Source organism: Pelophylax lessonae (assembly GCF_965119305.1).
Source record: "Pelophylax lessonae genome assembly, chromosome: 12".
Taxonomy (NCBI): Eukaryota; Metazoa; Chordata; class Amphibia; order Anura; family Ranidae; genus Pelophylax; species Pelophylax lessonae.
The window spans coordinates 50032941-50054082 of record NC_138779.1 but is presented as its reverse complement, the minus strand read 5'-3'; the positions used below and the strand labels follow the sequence as shown (position 1 = coordinate 50054082).

Here is a 21142-nt window from a genome sequence, read left to right as displayed (position 1 = left end):
TCTGCCTCCCAAGCTCTTTATCCATCTCTCTCTCCCCCATCTCTCTCTGTATCTCTCTCTTCTCCGTTGGACTCATTACGTAAGGAATAAAGTTTTGCACTGGGGAATTTGAAGTTGTGATTTGACAGCGGGGAAGTGAGTTGCGTATATCTATATCTAGACAAGGTCGGCGGGGTGTGTGGATGATGGGTTCTGTAGGGGGGAGCAGGAGGGATAAAAGTGAAAAATAAATGGATTGGAAAGGAAGAAATTGAAAAGTGCCATGGATGCAAGCCATCTGATGTGCCCTTGGCAGCGGAGAGGAACATCTGGAATATTAATCTTGAAGCTCACAGTAAGCAGCAGAAATACCTGGGGCCAAGGCTCCTTCTGTCCTCGTCTCTCGAGGCCACGCTGCTGGAAACCCCTTCATATCTCACCAACAGCAGTCCTCCTTCTGCATCCCGCTGCACAAAGCTGTGCTAATTCCATCCAGCATCTGTATGCAAAGCGCCTGTGCCAAGCTGCTAAATAAAGGCCTTACTGGATGGGGCATTCTCTCTCTCTCTCTCTCTCTGATTTAACCACTTGCTGGCGACCACTTCCTCTGAAATCAGTGATTGCTTAACGACATTACTTATGGAGTTTATCATTAGCACCCCAGAGCTTCTTTCTGGGTTAGATTCTGAAAGTTTTATATTTTTAACTATTTAGCTTTATTTTCTTTGTCTGACACTTCAGCTTGAGAGTCGGGAGCCAGAGGTGACTGCTGCCCAATCAACTGGCAGACCTTACGCATTCTTAAAAAGAGAATTGATGAATATAACAGTAAAATGTAAGGAAATTACTTTTTATTATGAGGTCAAAATCCATAGCATTTTGGGGGCTGAAAAAGCTTTGGCGTTTGACCTCCCAATAACAACAAATCAAGTTTTATGGGTTTTTAAATATTTCTTACTGCAACCAAAACCTACATAATTTCTAAACCCCTGAAACTAAAATAAATCTATCACAGCTTACCAGATATTGTGGCTACTTTAGTTTTCTTTTCTCAGGCTTTTTATTCTGTTGCTTTTTCCTGGTCATCCTGCCTGTAACACATTCCCTGTCCTTGAGTGGCAATACTCACTCTTCGTACTGTACAAGAAAAACAAAACAGGAAAAACTAGAGAAACCTCTCCTCCTCTTCTCCATAGCATAGAGGGGAGGGTTCTGTAGTCGTCAAAGATAACTAAAAACGACAGATAAGAATGCAGAAAGTTACAAGCTTACAAGTTTTCTGGCAGGATCAACGGGTATTTTTTTAAATGGTATAGCTAAATGCTTTTATTGGTAGTTTTAAAGTGTCAGTAAACCCAAACATATTTTGTGTCATTAACTCTGAAATGAGTTGCTTATTTTATTCTCAATGTTTCTTTCATTATTATATTTATATACAGTGAATACATAGTTGAGTCTGTGATTTCCTTCTATTCCCTTATTTAGGAGTGGTAATGCTTTTTCATGTATTACTCCATCTTCAGCATTGCCACTCCTACTGTGCATTCTCCAGCTTCCCCTGGAAGGAAGCTGTAATCTGCTCTGAACCCATTTGGTATATATCAGAACTCATTCCTGGCATCCCTTTAGAAGTGCATGCTCCTCCATGTTGGCCACTGGGTGTTACAGACATTAGCTGTGCAATCTGTTCCTAAAAAATGTTATCAAGAAGCTGATCAGCAGATTGCACAGCTAAAGTTTGCACTACCCAGTGGCCAGCAGGGAGGAGCAGCATGTCTAAAAGGACACCGGGGTGTTCTTTCATGTAAAAAAGAAGGCTCAGAGCTTCATCACATGGTAAAACCAATCTCCTTCTCACTCCATCTTGTCTGATTATGACTAAGGCCTATGTAAGAGGCAGAAATGCGTCAATCTTTAGGAATTGATTCCTTTTTATGGTTCGATGAATTAAAAAAAGATATCCATTTTTTATGCCAAGGTGTCCTGGTGCCAGATTTTTACTCTCTCTATTCAATCTCTGTCTCACTATTGGATGGACAGGTGCAGGGATGCAATGGCTATATCACGCAACTGCAAGTTAAAAAAGAGGCAAAAAGATATATATATTTTTGTTTAGTGAAATTTTGTGATTTATGACAAATTATTGCTTGGGTCTTATTTAACCAATTGCCTTCTGTGCACTTAAACCCCCTTCCCATCCAGACCAATTTTTAGCTTTCAGTGCTCTCACACTTTGAATGACAATTGCGCGGTCATGCTACACTGTACCCATATGACATTTTTATCATTTTTTTCACACGAATAGAACTTTCTTTTGGTGGTATTTAATCACCTCTGGGGTTTTTATTTTTTACTAAAAAAAAGAAAAAAGACAGAAAATTTTGAAAAAAAAAAGTTTTTCTTATTTTCTGCGAGTAAATTTTGAAAATAAATACATTTTTCTCCTTCACTGATGTGCGTTGATGAGGCGGCACTGATGGGCACTGATGAGGTGGCACTTATGGGCACTGATGAGGTGGCACTTATGGGCACTGATGAGGAGGTACTAATATGCCGCACTGATGAGCACTGATAGGCGGCACTGATGAGCACTGATAGGCGGCACTGCTGGGCACTGAGAGGTGGCACTGCTGGGCACTGAGAGGTGGCACTGAGAGGTGTCACTGCTGGGCACTGAGAGGTGGCACTGACGGGCGGCACTGATGGGCACTGATGGGCACTGACGGATGGCACTGATGGACACTGACGGGTGGCACTGATGAGCACTGATGGGCGGCACTGAGGAGCACTGATGGGCAGCACCATCAGTGCCCACACTCAGTGCCCATAGTGCTGCCAGTCAGTGCTCATCAGTGCCTAGATGAGCAGGCACTGATGGGCACTGACTGGCAGCACTATGGGCACTGATTGTGGGCACTGGTGGGGGCACTGATGGCGGGCACTGTGGGCACTGATGGTGGGCACTTTGTGTATGTTTTTTGTGCCCTGATTACATTCTTCTGTGTCCCCGGCGGCTGATCGGCTCTCCTCCTTCCTCACACTGCAGTCTTTGTGTGAGGAAGGAGCGCTGGCGATGAGAGATGATCTCATATGTTTACATATGAGATCATCTCTCATTGCATGGGCCGATCACGTGGTAAATGGCCGCTGTAATTGGCCATTTACCATGATCTATGATTGGCTGTGTCCAAGGGACACGGCCGACACAGGTTTTCCCCGATACGCGCTCGCGGGAGCGCGCGGGGAGCCTGTGTCTGGGAGGCCGTTTAAAGACGGCCTCCCGAAAATTAGAGTCCGCGCTGCAGCCGTCTTTCGGCTATAGCGCGGACCGGAAGTAGTTAATGCTCATACCATACGCAATTGGTAGTTTAAAGAGTTTACAGACACTTTAACAGACCAGTAGGGACCAAATAAGATCAATTAATTGTTAGGGTTTACGTACACTTTAAGAGTTTTGGCTTCAGATGCACTTTATTTAGCATGGTTGATGGAATGGAAAGTGTATTGATCTTTGCAAATTACAAAAAGATTTCAGTAAAATAATTCTAGAAGGTGCTGGAAGCAAATTTTCAAAACCAGTGCTAAAGGTTGACTTTTCCTTTATGTTATTCGTACCACACGTGCTCTGTTATTATATATGTTCCTCTCCATCTATACAGGCATAGTAAATTATGTGTGGGCTAAAGAAAGGTTATACGCTGGTTGGTGATTGTGCTTTTTTTCTTTTTTTTTTCATAAAAGACTATTTCTGTCTTATTTACAACTCACTCTTAATATAAGAAGCAAATTATTGCGGCTTTAATCCTTTGAGTGCTTTTATTGGTAAACCATTAGAAAGCTTTTTAATTTCAGACGCCTACGGAGATTAAAAAAAAAAAAATATTTGCTTGATTCATGTTTTGAAGGTGGGCCAATAAAGCTGCAAAATTTAGCTTACAACATGAAATTGCTCTTTTCACATAATAAAAAAGTGACAATGAAGGTGAAACAAAGAACAATTACATGGTAGATCTACGGGGGCTTCATTTTTGTCATTTATTTTACAGATGGGTTGCAAGCTTTGTGGCACAGTATAACTCATATATTGGGAGAGATTTTTTTTAAGCAGCACCATCTAATGCTTGGGAGGTCCAATGTAATGTTTTTTTTTGGGTTGTTAGTATACTCAGTTCTAGGATTTCCAGGCCGAGTTTAAATTAAATAGAATGTAAAGGATCATTAAGGTAGATGTCTGTTCTTTCTTTGCTGCTGGCCACTTTAGAAATGAAAGGAATCTCGCCAGCGGAGACACAGGCAGTGGCAAGTATCAGATATATTTTAACCATCTCCCCCTATGTAGAACTAGTGTTTGTTTTAATAATTCATTTTGTGATTTAGAGCCGGTACACACTGAGGCGATCCGACTTCGGGGGGCGACCTGGGAAGTCGCGTGCACCGCGACTTCGGCGCGACTTGCAGGGACTTCACATAATGGAAGTCTATGCAAGTCGCTCCGAGGTCGCCCCAAAGTAGTACAGGACCCTTTTTCTAAGTAGGAGCGACTTGTGTCGCTCCTATTAGAACGGGTCCTGTACTACTCAATGGACCGCGACATACCGCGACTTGTCAGGCTGACAAGTCGCGCTAGTGTGAATGGGCTCTTACCTTAAAACATTTGATGTAATTACAGGTACATATTGTTTTCACAGTCCACTAGTTGATCAGTATGCTGTTATTCCACGTTGTGGTTTCAATTGGGCCACATGCTTCTATTGTCACAATATCAGAAGAAAGAGCTACTTCAGACTATGGACTCAATTCCATCCAGAATGGTGAAGAAATAAAATATATAATGTAGATTCCAATCTAGGCTGTGGATCGTCCAGGTGTACCACCAACCTAGAGTAAAATGGACTCTTCCCAGAGCACGTGGACCCTTTAATTACGAGGAATCAAATAAGCTGTAACCACTGATTTGCCATCTGTAATAGGATAATAACTTAACACTCAACCAGGCGCTCCTGAGGCAGCAAAAGGATACTGTCTGTGAAATGTGCTGCATGCAATGGGTTGAGTATGTGGACCCTTTAATTATAAGGAGTAATATACGTCAAATATCTCACCTTGCACGCCTGTAACAGGACACTGATGTTATTATGGCTTCCTTGCAACTACCCCAGTGGTCATTTTTGGGGCTGCCCTTTTGCCGCAACTGGCAGTGCTCCATCCCGGCGGCTTATATCTATCTTGCCGTAAGTGACACCCGGGTGATACCACTCCGTCCGGCATACGATCTCGGAGGTCACGTGCGTGGTCACGCCCGGACGGAGCGGTATCACCCGTGTGTCACTTACAGCAAGTGAGTGAGAGACGGATCGGTATCGGGTGGGTAGGTGTTAGATGGAGCGGGTGAGAGACAGAGCAGTATTGAGTGGATGCCGAAGGGAGCGGTATCACCCGGGTATCACTTAAGGCAAGTGGGTCAGAGATACCGATCTGCCAGCAGATCTGCTAATGTGGAATTGCTTATATCTTTAATTTGCACATATGTGAGTGGCATATTCAATAACATTTGTAAACGGAGTTATGCTATGTGACATAATTTTACCCTTACATGAGCAATATTTGGAATATCAACAATATCGGACAGTTCCGGGGCCAATATAGATATATCGGCAAAAGTTAATATCGGCCCTCGATATATCGGCCTTGCCGATAATCGGTCGATTCCTAGTCCCCATACTCTGGTAAGAGTCCATTTTACTGTGTGGTGATGGTACACCCGGATGATCCCCAGTCTGGATTGGAATCTATACTATTTTTTGATTTCTTCACCATTCTGGACCAATTGGGACTTTGACATTCTCTTCAGTTGGATTTCTCACATATTAGACTTGGTTTATTTTTGGACTTATTTTGGGATTCACTACACGTTTATTTTCTTCACAATGATTTTTTGTCACTTTTTAGCATGGCAATTATTGGTTCATTCTTTAATAAAAGGCAATTTACTTATAATCTTGATGGCCTGTTTCTTTAAACCCCCAAAACTGCAAGTATTGAACCAGTTGGATGAGTCAAATACCTCTTCCCCCTCTCCCCCCTGCTAGACTTGATAGGTCCTCCTGCCAGCTTTCCTGTTGTAATGCTCAAGCCAGAGGTAGAAACCACTGCCTGCAGCAGGAGGAGAAGGTATTTCTCATACCCAGAGATGTGGCATGCCTGCCGTGGAGCACTGAATCAGTGGCATTTCAAGAGAAGGTGAGCATATTGCCTCTTCTTTTACAGGGATGACCGTTTTTGTAGTGACAGGGTCACAATATAGCTTTCCTCATTGACTTGGCAAAATGTCAAAATTGAGACAAAAGCGAAAGCTCTCAATTTCACTCACCCCTACTAAAAAATCATATTCATGCCTTTACTAAATAAACCACAGCGGACATATTGATAGCTCTTATTGGTTACTATGAGGCAGAACAGACAGTACTTATTTCCCTTCGAAATGAATGAGATGCTGTAGAATAGAAGAAGTCATTCAATAATAAATTTGGCCCATTTCCTGTTATTAAATTGTGAAGACTATACTGGGGAGATGAAGTCCTTCAGTGCTGTATCACATGGCTGCCTTTATTGATTGACATTGATCCTGTGCCTAGATTTATATACCCATTAGGTTTTCACTGTTTATCATGAAAGTAAATCTAGGTCATAAAATTTGCATTATGCAAAATAAAACATCAGCTTCCCGCCGTGTCAGCCTGGCAATTGTGAAGGTATTTTAAAGGAGAAACTCCAGATAATGATTTTAGCTGAAGTACCCCGTCCCAGGGCAGCATCTCCTTACTTTCTTTTTTTTTTTTGTCCCCACCATTGGTGAATATTATTTTATGGAGCCCTAAACTGCTATTGAAATTTAGAGCGCTTTCCTTATGTCAGTCAGGGTAAATTTTTTTGTTTATTTAAGACATTTTTTCCTATTTTATGCAAATTTTAGGCTGCCTAAATGTTTTAATTTCCCATGAATGAGTAATGAAATGGTGATTTTGGTCATTTGCATGAAACCAACACAGAGACGATTCAGATAAGTCTCCCTGCCCCATTCATGCTTGATTTGCTAAATGTTGTTGCATAATCACAGTGCATTAATTAGAATATTTTTTGTTTTGCTTAGAAAATATATTCTGCAATAAAAATAATGATATTAAGGTGATGTGGAAAAATGTCTGTTCCCTTACCAATAAGATGTTCTCCACTCTGAAATATGTCTGAATTTTGACAGTGAGGTCGTTGTAAAATCATATAGGTTTTTATGGTGTTTGGATGAATTTTGCCTGTTGGTGGTCCCTTTTCATTGCTTCTACTATTTATGCAGATGTTGTACAGGGCATCCCTTCTTATGTAGGAAGAGCAGGAGCATGATTTCACATCAATTGGGCCGGCTTAAAAAAAACTAGAATAAAATATTGTTCACAAATGTTCAGAAGTTGCCCTACAACTACCACTGCTTCTCCTGTTTATTTTTCTAAAGCAGGGGTTCTTAGCCAGGGGTAGCTTCTAGAAACAAATTATGGAGGTAATGACTGGATCTCTGAATAATTAAATAAAATGTAATGTTAGATTAGACCAGAGTTTCTCAAGCATGGGTTCCTCCTGGGGTTGCTAGGGATTCCTTTAGCAATGAGCAATTTCTGCCTCTCAAATATGTTCCCACTGACGGCATTGATCTTTTTAAACTGTAAATCTTCCCAATGACCACAATTGTAAGGAGCATTCTTTACACTGACCATTGCACTAATGTATAATGGGTTGTAGATGTAGTCATTTTTAGCAGGGGTTCCCTGAGACTGGAATGTTATTTACAGGGTTCTTTGAAACGAGACATGGGAAGTGATCTGTTAGGAGGTCTGAAGGCACCATCTTACCTAATACTGATGATCCACGGTGGAATCTGACGTGTGAGTGGTAGAAATTTTTGCATTTCTCTGGATAAATGGTGAAGTGAATCTTGGCTTATTCTTGCATCACTCTACAACACAATGTAGCCTGAATATACTGCCTGACCCACCCATTGAATCTTGACAATCACTGCCAAACCGTAGATAAACACTTGGCAATCCGCCTAACACGGAGGCCAAGTGTTACAATAGATTCCCATGGGCACAGTTGACTACTGTAGACCTATGCTTAAGACCATCCTTTTGTTTTTCCTTTTACCTCAGCAGTTTCTTTAGGAAATATTGCAGAAAAAAATCCTCTCTAAATGACTCAAGTGCCTTCTCCCCCGTAAATAATGCAGGGAATGAATAGGCAAGGATTGGAAGATTATGTGTCTTTATTGCATTAATAAGTATCACAAGTCCCCACTGGCTGTGCTTTCTGAGCTTCTGTGAAAGAAGCAGATAAAAGAAGCAGGAAAAAAAAAAAGCTAATAATTAGTTTGTTACATCCATTGTGTCAATTCTGCGATGAGTCAAAGTCTACTCTGAAAGTAACAACTACTAGACTCGGGGCAATTTCTTTAATGTATGATCCGCTCTAAACACACTGCTAGTGGGATTTGTCTCTGGGTAGCTGTGTTGTTGACAGCGCAGTCTTCTGGCGTGGGAGGACACGCTGGACAGTGTTTGTGTGTAGCAGAAGCAACCCCTTGACAAAATAGGCACATTGTACTTAAAGTGGATAAAGCGTTAGATAAAAATGTCATGGTAGGTTCATGCATACTCAGTAATGTGGAAGTGTAGCACCGCAGGTATTTATTTCCTCTGACAGAGATCGCAAGGCTCCCCTTAACAATACCTTCATCTGCTTTTCTCCCTAAAAGGACAGTGCCATCTTTTTTCATTAACCTCCCATACTGAGATGCCAGCTCAGAGATGAAACAATCATGTAAAGCCTGGTGACTGTGCAATTCTTGTCTGTGTTTACAAATGCCTAATACAGATCTGCCCCCGCTAAAGCCGCTCACCTTGTGAATTGCTACAAATTTACAAAGAACAGTCTGACTACTGGGGTGAGGAGACTAAAGCCCCGTACACATGTAGCGATTGTCGGCCGAACGATCGGCCGTCTTTTGTCCGGTGCTGTCCTGTCGGTTGAAAAGTGCTAAAGACTGCACACGAATTTTGTCGGCCAACAACAGCCGACTGCAGAAGTGATGTCATGTGATGGTTAACTTTCCCTGTGTTTTTCCTTTTCTGAGCATGCCCAGTCTTGCTCAGCTGCTGTTTGTCGGCTGAATTCTGTACTGACTGAGGAACAATCGGCCATTCTGGTGTTGGCCAACAAAAATTTTAAAGCCTGCACACCAGATTCTGTTCGGCCGAAAAGTCGCAGTCGGTTGTCGGAAGCACATACTAACAAGCCGACAATCGGCCAATCGGACTTGGCCGAATATTTACGGCCGACAATCGCTACATGTGTACGGGCCTTAATGGACATGCTTCCTCTGTCTGCAGCAGACTGATGACATCATCTCAGCCTAGGCACAGTCATAGACTGGAGCTCAGGGGTTGCTTTTTTATGTTTTTTATATACTGTTGCTGCAAATTGTATCATTTCAGGAATTTATTTATGAACACTAATAATATTTTTAACAGGTTGCTACTGCTTTGGATTTTTTTTTTTTAAGGGGGGGCAATTTGATGATTTTAAAGGCAAAATGCGGTTATTTCTCCTTAAAAAACAAAATCAGAATAACTCCAGGAGTTGCTATTATTATACAGAGGCAGTTTTTCATGTAGAAATGCTGCATTTTTACTGATATGATCTCTAAGCTAGAACAATCAAACAACACTGCTGTCACTCTTCTGTGTTACTAGGTAATGACACTGCTTACTTCTTTCAGCTGAAATAAGTCCTGCAGTGACTTTGGCATTGTGTGCTCCGTAGACTGCTGGGTGGGAGATTTGTCTTGGCTCCTTTATTCATATGATATGGTCTTGACCTCTGATCAGAAACTACTGAATGCAAATGATCAACACCATTATTAAAGTTATTGCTAACCCATGGAGCTGATACTTTCTCCTGGGACTGATGGACAATCTAGACCTACCCATGTCCAGGCAATTGTTGTGTGCCTAGGTATACAAGGTATCATGTGCCTATGTTGGTTTCTGTTGAGGGAAGACAATACTTCTCTGGTGGAAGTTTTCTGACCCCCCCCCCCCCCCACATTTAATTTTCAGGATGGAAGGTACTTGCCCCCCCCAAAAGAAAAACAAACAAAGTTGATAGAGTATGGTTTTGTCACATGGATGACCGACATCCTCTAAAAACCTGCAAGGTTTTTCAAAATACATTTTGGCTTTATACTGTGTCCATCCTGCCAATATGTATAATATGGTATACATTCTGCCTGTACTTTTCCTGCTATTATGTGTGTTGCAGACATGCCATTTTATTCTGGATTGTGTGTTATACCATTCATATGTACTACTGTGATTATATGCTGAATAGTGCAACTCTGTAACAGATTTTCTCTCTCTCTTTATATATATATATATATATATTAGGGATTGACCGATTATCGGCAACACTGATATATCAGGGGCCGATATGCACTTTCCCCCGATATATCGTAATCGGCCCCTGAGGTTACTGATATTGCCGATATTTCGGGAAAGTGCTTGTACCGGAGTGATGCTTGCAGCTAGAGGCATCACCCCGGTACCGGCGTCCATAGCCGACAGTCGGCTGTCTTGTAATGACAACCGATGCGGCTGAGAAGCTGCTCGGCTGTCATTACAAGGAGCGGGAGGGGACGTCCCCCTTTCCCGCCACATTCCGTGGCTCGCCCAGGTCTCCCATCCCACCGGGAGACCCGGCCAATCTACCTGCACAGCCGCCGAAGACCTGATCAAAGCCGCATTTGGCTCTGATCAGGTCTCCATGGAAAAAACCCGGAAGTGATGTACTCCGCGCCAAATTCAAAAAAATGACAGCATTCAAAACAAATTGCAGAGGAGGGGTTTGGGGTCCTGTAAAAAAAAAAAAAATGTTTTTTAACCGGTTGCCGACCGCCGCACGACTACATACTGCGGCGGTCAGCCCCGGCCAGGCAGAGTGACGTAGGGGTACGTCACTCGCCTGTCACTGACTTGTGAGCCAATTGCGGGCGGGCGCGCACCCGCCGAGGCGCGCGCCCGCCCTGGCTCGTTCACTGACTAGTCAGTGCGTGTGACCGGCGGACCCGATCGTCCGCCGGTCACTCACGATCGCTCCGGTGAAGGGAGAAAGGCGGACGGCTTATGTAAACAAGCTGCCTGTCATTCTCCCTGGTGTAAAAATGAAGATCAGACGGTTCTACTATGCAGGACCGTTGATCTCTGTTTTTACACCAATAGCCATGTCCCTTTACAGTTAGAAACACGCCCCTAGGACAGTAATGAACTGCAGTAATGTCACTGGTAACCCCAAAAGTGTCAAAAATGTCTGTCAAGGGTCCGATCTGTCTGCCACAATGTCGCAGTACCGCAAAAAATCGCAGATCGCCGCCATTACGCGTTAAAAAAAAAACACCAAAAATTACAAAAATCTTTCCCTTTGTTAGTAAACGCGATTTTTTTTTACCAAACATATGTAGCATAAAACAAATTGGCCGAAAATGTTAAAAAAGTTTGATTTTTACATTTTTTTTGGGGGGAATTTCATATGAAAAAATGTGAAAAATATTGTTATTTTTGCAAAATTGACGCTATTTTTTTGTTTATAGCGCATGATCAAAAAATCGCACAGGTGATCAAATACCACCAAAAGAAAGCTCTGTTTGTGGAAAAAAAAAGGACGTCAAATTCGTTTAGGTACAGCGTCGCAAGACCGCGCAATTGTCCGTTAAAGTCACGCAGTAAAAAAACGCAAAAAAAACCCTGGTCTTTTAGCAGCCAAATCCTCCGGGGCTTAAGTGGTTAAATGTCCGAAAATATCGGCCAATATCGGCCGATACCGATATGCGATGACCAAAATATAGGTATAGGCAATAAAAAAACAATATCGGTCGATCACTAATATACATATATATATATATATATATATATATATTATTATTATACAGGATTTATATAGCGCCGACAGTTTGCGCAGCGCTTTACAATATAAGGGAAGACAATACTGTTACAATACAATTCAATACAGGAGGATTTAGAGGGCCCTGCTCGTTAGAGCTTACAATCTAGAAGATATATATATCTAAACATACAGTACAGATATATAGCATATACAATATACTGTGTGTGTGTGTATATATATATATATATATATATATATGTAATATATATACACTGTATATAAAATTGAACATTTAATATATTTACCTTCTAAAAAAAAGTGGCCAATAAAACGTTTGTGACAAGGCCTAGGACAAGGAGAAAAGATACAGGTCATACACCTTCTTTGTTTATCCTCATTCCGGGTTATCCTCATCTCCATACTGCGCTCCAGGAATTCTGAGCTGGAGTTTTTGGCTGCAGCTCATTCTCCTCTCCATTGTCCAGCATTTATGGATTTATTAGGCCTGTCTGGTTGAAAAAGACGGAATTGTACAGAATAAGAGAGCTGCATCAGTAATCCCCCATGCAGCTGTCTCTGATTTCTAAGCTGTGATTATTATTATTATTTTTAGCTGAGCTTCAGTTATTTACGTTACACAAACCACATTACTGCTGTATAATTTAACAATTGTGATGTCACATTTTTTCGGCTGACAGAATTTCCTCTTTTAAAATTAGAGGGAAAATTGTCCTTCTAAATGCTTCCGTAAAAAAGATACTCCAGTCAAAAATAGAAGCATTTTTCAGGCAAGGTGAAGTGGAATTTTAGTGTTTTTTCTGCCCCTTTATTCTACAGAACAGAAAAGTATTGAGCATTCGGAGCAATGTTCGCTTTCTCAAGAGCCTCACAAAAAGGCAAAAAATGTAACAACAACCAAGATCGATAAATAAATGAACTGAGAACATTTTACTTTTAGTGAGGAATTGTAAGCGGTATATGACTCTCAGACAACTGTACAAAAGGAAACAGATTCTGTCTGTCTGTCTGTCTTTCCATGATGACATAAAACACTTGGCAGGGGGAGTGGGGTACACATGGCCATGATGGATTGTGGTGATCAGGGAGGCAGGCACAGTATAAGTCATTCTCCTGAAGATAGTAAATCCTCGGCTACCTGCAATTATCTCTTTGTATATGAATGGGGTCATCAGGAGGCTTGGTACAATTAACACTTTATTATGCTACAAATGCAGATTTCCTCATTCATGGAGGATAATTGGTCGGTTGATTATGATGGTTATGAGCAGGGCAGAGCTTGGCACTCAATCATTCACTAACACGCTGTCAGGCTGCGTGTTGATGTCAGCTCCTTAATAGGTAAAGGGCTCAAATTTGTGTGTCCCCCTGACTCCGGGACATGTGGCGGGGACAAGGCAGAGCTCAGCTAGCTCAGCTGGGCTGTTATACCTTCCAGGCCAGGGGTCCCCCAGAGAAGTTTGTGGATTTGTTTGTCTGCATTAATTACTCCTAGTTAATGTCATTCCTAATTAGCACATTCATTATAAGTAGATTGGTTGATATGTTTTAACAACATCTATGTATAAATATGTCAGGAGAGTGTCAGATGAGAAGATGACACGGTGAATGAGTGGGTGGGAAATATTTTTTGGCATCCTGTCTAGCAATCCCTTCAAGGGAAACTACTGGCTGTCGGTTTAAAGGCTTATTATAAGGAAAGATATTTAAAGATATTGTACTCTGGTACCTGTATGAGGTTAATACCTATATTAATAGTATTCAGTATTCTGTATGCATGGCATTGTTGCAATATTTATATTTTAGGTTCATTTACATGCAGATCAAACACAAATTGACACTTACAGGGGCTGGCGAAAAACAGCACGGGGGGGGGGGGGGGGGCTTACAATGGTCGGCTGCATCAGATTGTAATATATAAATCCTTTCTGCTCATAGTTCCACCTGAATTCTGAATTTCACTTCACAAAAACGGACAGTCCTGTCTGAGACTATCTATGAAATATAAAATCACTGCAATTCCTGTGCCTGAACATCTGCTGTGCCCATTAGGGCAGTGATGGCGAACCTTGGCACCCCAGATGGTTTGGAACTACATTTCCCATGATGCTCAACTACACTGCAGAGTGAATGAGCATCATGGGAAATGTAGCTCCAAAACATCTGGGGTGCCAAGGTTCACCATCATTGCATTAGGGGTTTCCACCATTTCTTCGCTGGGTTATCAGACATGCACACCTGCTGTGCCCATTATGATGGGCTCCTACCATACCTGTTCTGAGTTCCTGGTTGTACACACTTGCTATGCCCATCATACGTTTTCCCACCATCCCTTCACAGCCTTTCTGGGTAATGCACCCTGCCATGCCCATTTTGAGAGGTTCCAACTATTGTTGGGCTTAGTTCTGCGCTCTGCACACCTGCTGTGCCCATTATGAAGGGTTCCAACAATTCCTGCTCTGAGTTACCAGATATGCACACAGGCTATGCTCATTATGAGGGTCTCCCACCATACCAGTGGTGAGTTCCCTGGCCTGTACATTTGCTGTGCCCATTGTGAGGAGTTCCCAACATCTTCATTTTCTGACTAAAGTCATGTTTTAAGCAATGATATTTTATTTATTTTTCTTATGACAGGTATTTATATAGCACCGTGACTTAAATATATATATTGTACATTCACACCTATGATACCATAGATTTGTGGCAGAAGTGGATATGTCTATGACTAAAGTATTAGTAAATGGCATATTGCACAGCTAAGTAGCCTGATAATTTTACTGTTTTGCCTTTGTTTGATGGGGACATTTAGCTGAGTGAACTTATTGTAAATTTGTAGGCTGATCATACTGACAAAATATTTAACTAACCTTTTTTTTTTATGTTATGCATGTTCAATATCAATAATCATTGATCAGCCAGCATTGATCAGAATGGACCTTTGCCTTATACATGACATAATAACAGGAACAACCAATCTAAGCTATCAGGCAAGTTGCCTGTGTTATTTAGGGTTGACTAATTTGGTCAACCAATGAATGGTCAATCAGAGCAAACACAGTCGCCTTTATTATTTATTGGTTATGATTCTTGGAGCTCCGTAGGGTTTTGTGGCTGAATGGCCCCCAGTGTAAGGACATTGGGATCGTAGCCAGAAGGTTTGGTGCCAGGCTGCCAGAAGACGCACATACAGAATATTAAGTCTCATGTCTGGCATAATATAAACTTCAGAAGAATGAAATAGTCGCTTAGAACAGAAGTATGAGGCTTTGCGCGCAGTGTTTGTGACTTACGCTTGTAGGCCCCAGGCATTTTTTAGGCCTTTTATGTATACAAAGGAGATATGTATGTTTTACTCCCAAATTAACTGTACGTCCTAATTACCTGCGACAGAGGCGTTGTGACAGCTGTGAAGCTCAGCTAACTTCCATCTTGCCGTTAACCCCTTCCCATTAAGTCATCCTTCCCGCAGTTACCAGATTTATTGGTGTTTATAGAGCCTATTTATATAGGGCTGAATGCAATATGTCAATTCCAAAACTCAGTTTTCAGTTTCGCCATCCTTCATGACCATAAACACTGTCTAGGCAAGCAGGAGAACAGAAAGCCAGGTTCTATTGTTTTTCGAGCACACATTGTTCCATTATGTCTGTACGGGCTTTTGAACTAAGTACTGCACTTGATGGGCACTTTACACGTTCTAGTTGGGGGTATGGTATGAACTGTAGACACCTGGAATTCTGTGTGTGAGCATGTAGAGGATATTGGAAGAAGCACGCCTCTTTGGTTTTGGGACACAATGGGGTTGATTTTCTAATATTGGAGAGTGTAAAATCTGGTGCAGAGGTGCATGGTAGCCAATCAGCCAATAACTTCAGCTTGTTCGGTTAGGCTTCAGTTCGGTTAGGTTAAAAAAAAAAAGGAAGCCGATTGGTTTCTTTGCCCCGCTGCACCAGATTTATCACTCTCCAGCTTTAGTAAATCAACCCCTATGGATATTTTAGGAGACTGTACATGCATGGTGAGAACAATACCCTCTCTGATAATGATCATCTGCCTGCCTGTGACTTTTGGTGAGCTGAGAGACTTACAAATAGAACAAAAAAATCTGAATTTAATGTGAGCACTACCCGAAGCGTTAATTAGGAATACTCACACATTTTCATGGTCAGAAATAGATTTTCCTTGTCACAGGGGTAAAAGGTGCTTTTTCCATGCTTCTTAAATATTATATTGGAGTGTGTGATGTCCTTTCTAAGCCGCAAATCTTGAAATGTCATGAAAATAATTCTTTGGATGTTGTAAAATAATGAAGAGCCTTGTGATCTTTTCATGCATAAAAGTTTGGGCAGAGTTGCTTAAGGCCATTGTATGCGAAAAAGTTATTCCCGTGTCCATATTTGTTTATCTATATAATGTATTATTTGTAATATAGGTATGAGAGTGTGTGTATGTATGTATATATATATATATATATATTTTTTTTTTTTTTCTAATATTTTATGGTCTCCGGTGTGTTAAATAAAAACATATGAAAAGCCCAAAACAAAAATATAATCGATTACAGGTTGAAAATCTTTAGATGTGGTGGCTGCATTCGTTTTCTTGTTTTCAGGCTTTTTTTTTACTTTATTTTCATCATTCTGTGGATCCTGTGGATAACACACATCTACTTATTCATGTCTGCATTAATTTCTCCACTGTAATTTTGGCAGTGGCCTTGTTTGTCACACGGGCTGGACTTCAAACATGTCCGTCTTTGTTCTTCTCCATCATAAAGTGGATTGAAGGGATTAGAAAATTCAAACCCAACACTACCAGAATACAAACACTTAACAAACGAATAGGCCAACATAGTAGGGAAAGTTCTACAAGTCAAACAGCCTTCCTGCACCTTAAAGTGGTTGTAAACACACTCTTAGAACTTTTACCTATAGGTAAGCTTTTAACAGCTTCCGGACCGCACGCTGCAGAAATACTGCAGCAGGCTGGCCCTCCTGCGTGAACCGCCGTAGGTATATGTCGGTCGCGCACCTGCAGCCAGGGGGTGAGTGTGCGCCGCCGGCGGCATGCTTGCGCCCCCACTCAGCAGCGGGGACTCCAATGCACGGGGCAGGCGGCTCCGACTGCCAGTGTCTCCCTGATACTATGCTCTACCTGAGGAAGAGCTACATTTCAGCAGGTACAGAACACAACAATAAGTCCATTCACCCACGAACCCCGTCATTGCCACTTCACCCCGATTCTCCACTTCCTACCCTGGAGGATATCTTTCAAAATCAGCCTTAGCAGCCCCAAATACCTTGCATGTGGTTCATCTTATAGAACTTCTAGTTACCCATACTTTTATGCACTCCCCCAGTAATTGTCTAGAGTGATCTTAAAATCCTCTTGGATCCTGTGCATTCTTTCATGCAGCACCTACAATATGCAGTAGAACTCTTTGCCGTTCTTTGTCAGGGAAGTACCCCCTCTAGATGTGTTTAAAGCAGACTCAAAAGCTCTATTTACTCAGGCTTATAGCAACACCTCACAAATCCTTCTCTTCAAAAATCCAGGGCCAATTTTATAAGTACTGCGGGATTGTTTTGCGATTATCACTAGTGGCTGCTATAGCCGCTGCTATAGCTGCTAGCGATAATCACGATCTTCTCTTGGCGAGGACGGCTTCCACCCCGCGGCGCCCGCCGGGAGAAGACAATTGCTGATTCCCCTGTCAGCACTGCCTGTGGTTGCAGGGAAGAAATTTGCACCATTTAAGGCCTGCCTTAGAGTCCCCAGCAATAAAAGTGCTATGGAAATATTAATCATGCTATTACTATTTTTATTATTAATGCAAAGCATGTATTAGCCCTGAATCAGAAAAGGGGAAGGAAAAGAAAGGGGGAAAGGAAAGGGGGAAGGAGAAAGGAGCAAAATATTATATCCCTGCATGAAAGTGAAAACAGAATCACAAGTGGGGAGATAAGAAAATTCAGACATCTGTTGTTAATCCACCAGCCACCCCCCTTCTCAGCCCCGTATACAGTAGACATCTGCTGTTCTCAGATCCCTTCCCTGCCCACAGAGCCCGCTGCCCAACCGATCGGCCTTTGTAAGCCTCACCGACTCAGCTCTGCCAGCATGGGAGAAAAGACAGAAGATACAAAGTAATTACACTTTGCTGTTTATCCTGCAAACATCTGCACCAGAGTTACGGCTAGGGGCATTTGCATGTCCGCAAGACGCGGATTATCTTCCTGGGTGTTTTGTTTACCAAACGAAGAATTCCCACAATGGAAACAGCGTTTAAAGTGCAAAATGATTAATACAAATAACAGAAACAAGGGCATTACAACCAACAACTGTTCTGTTCATGGTCCTGTGTAAGGTTATTGCAAGGCCACACCATGTCTTGGACCTTACAAGAAGCCCTTAGTCTGCATTCACACCTAAAGCCTAGAACAAACAATCAGAATATCCCACAAAAAATACAGCTTTCGAAGCAATCGTGCGATAATCTGATTGTTAGTACACAGCTTTCGTCTGAAATTACTTGAAGGGACAAAACACAAAATTTTTCTCGTACGATACCAGGTCATAAGATTTTGGTTTAGTCTGTATAATTTTCATCCGAAAATACAATACGAATACATTACTCCACTTTCATTTTTTTTTATTCTATTGTATGATAATTTTCGGACCTATTTGTTTTCGATATGGGGACTAGGATGCTAAAAAAACACGAAATAGACGATCATTCGCCTCCTAATCTCATAGTGTGTAGTAGGCTTTAGTAGAGCAATTTTCAGGCATATGTTTTGCATGCATACAGTATGTGAGTGTTTTTGGAAGCAGGTTTCAAGCATTTCACATGTGTATCCAAGCTTCGATTTTTTGAATGCACTGAGGAAGGGGGTAGGGTGCTTAGAGGTGGCAAAATGTTCAAAAATGCTAAATTTGTACATTTTCATGCATTCCCATTCAAGTCTATAGAGCCAGTAATGCCCAATTCTGTTTCAAATGTAGCTTATGTAGCTTTTGGAGCATCAATCTACAAGTGACTTACTGCTTATATGTGAACAGCCACCACTGAAACACATGGGATTTTGGAGCTAAAAAACGCTAAAGTGTGAATGGGACAATTGGGACAAAGTGTTGTCACCCTATAAAAAAAAGTGCCCAAAGAACCTTCTTGACAGGATCAAACGGTACTATTTTAACCCCTTAATGTGTAAGGTAAAACAAACCTTGATATCTGAGCCTGATTTTGAAACTTTGGCATGTGCTAGTATGACTGTACATATGTTGGAACTACTTGCTGAATTCAGGTAAATTATAGTTTGCTTTTATCCAGACAAATTGGGCTGTCATTTGTTGGTAAATATTAATGGATGTCTCTTGATTTTTTAATTTTTTTATTACTAAAGGACATTTGGTCCAAAATAGTAAAAAAATAATTTTAAACTGATAATTTATTGGCAATATCCTGCCCCACCACCAAAAAACTAGGCTCCTACTCCTGACATGAGGATGCACGCACGTGTGCGTTTTTTGTTTTTAGCAACCATAGTAGGTCCAGAAAACAATAGTGTGGGAGGTGAGGCATTTTGTGGGCTTCTTGATCATGTGATCAGTCTGGCTATCACAACAATCATGTGATCCTGGAGCCAGTCCTGATCATGTGACCGAGAGCTGTTGGTGACCGTACAGTCACAGTGCTTGGGGGAGCGTGATTGAGCGCACTCATGACACAAAACAGCAACACTTATATGTTGCAGAATAAGGCCCACTTCCATGCTGCCACATACACTATATTACCAGAAGTATTGGGACGCCTGCCTTTACACACACATGAACTTTAATGGCATACCAGTCTTAGTCTGTAGGGTTCAATAGTGAATTGGCCCACACTTTGCACCTATAACAGCTTCAACTCCTCTAGGAAAGCTGTCCACAAGGTTTAGGAGTGTGTCTATGGGAATGTTTGACGATTCTTCCAGAAGCACATTTGTGAGGTCAGGCACCGATGTTGGAAAGAAGCCCTGGCTCCCAGTTTGCACTCTAATTCATCCCAAAAATGTTCTATTAGGTTGAGGTCAGGACTCTGTGCAGGCCAGTCAAGTTCCTCCACCCCAAACTTGCTCATCCATGTCTTTATGGACCTTGTTTGTGCACTGGTGTGCAGTAATTTTGGAACAGGAAGGGACCATCCCAAAACTGTTCCCACACAGTTGTGGACATGAAATTGTCCAAAATGTCTTGGTAATCTGACGCTTTAAGTTCTCCTTTCACTGGAACTAAGGGGCCAAGCCCAACCCCTGAAAAACAACCCCACACCATAATCCTCCCTCCACCTAATGATTTGGACCAGTGCACAAAGCAAGGTCCATAAAGACATGGATGAGTCCTGACCTCAACCCGATAAAACACCTTTGGTATGAATTAGACCATGAGCCAGGCCTCGTCCACATCAGTGCCTGACCTCACAAATGTGCGGAAGAAATTCTGGAAGAATGGTCAAACATTCTCATAGACACACTCCTAAACCTTGTGGACAGCCTTCCAAGAAGAAGTGAAGCTGTTGTAGCTGCAAAGGGTGGGCTAACTCAATATTGAACCCTACGGACTAAGACTGGGATGCCATTAAAGTTCATGTGCGTGTAAAGGCTGGCGTCCCGATAGTTTTGGTAATATAGTATATATGCGTATGGCCATCAGGAAAGGAGTTAAAGAAAGCTGCAGATTTCAAATGATTGAAAATAATTAAACTATAAAAGAAGTGTATCAGAAAGGAAGTGTGTTTGATGAACAGATACCATTGTGACCAGTGACATTTGTGGCTTTTCTGAGGACACCCTGGCATTGGCTGACTCCTAATGGATGATCTCTCTGTGGAGCACTGCAGCTCTTGTAACCTCATGCGTGATGCTGGGAGTTTAATGACCCCCTAGGAGTTCAATCAAAGATACTCTTTGTTGAAAGATTCCTTCTTAGAAATTGTAATGAAGAGGTTACAAGTAACTGCTGCTCAAAGAAAAAAAAAAAAAAAGGAAAAAAATGGACTATTAACTCCGCATTTTGCTTTCCTGGCGACCCTAGTGCCTGGAACCAATTTATTTTTTATTGCCACTTATGTTAAAAAGATTCAGGTAATGTACACTCTGTGTTGAAGTAATTTGGT

At 41.7% G+C, this 21142-nt stretch overlaps 1 protein-coding gene across 4 annotated transcripts in view; it reads right to left on the bottom strand.

The window, feature by feature from the left end:
- KIRREL3 (kirre like nephrin family adhesion molecule 3) overlaps positions 1 to 21142 on the bottom strand; it is a 1274477-nt gene that overhangs the window by 1162258 nt on the left and 91077 nt on the right. Inside the window, exon 1 of one of the 4 annotated variants that reach the window (XM_082273095.1) lies at positions 352 to 427. The exons of the other annotated variants lie outside the window; for them this stretch is intronic. Coding sequence (XP_082129221.1) covers positions 352 to 412 — 61 coding nt within the window. The 5' untranslated portion in view covers positions 413 to 427. Of the gene's footprint in view, positions 1 to 351; positions 428 to 21142 lie in introns of those variants that run through there. 4 annotated transcript variants of the gene reach the window in all.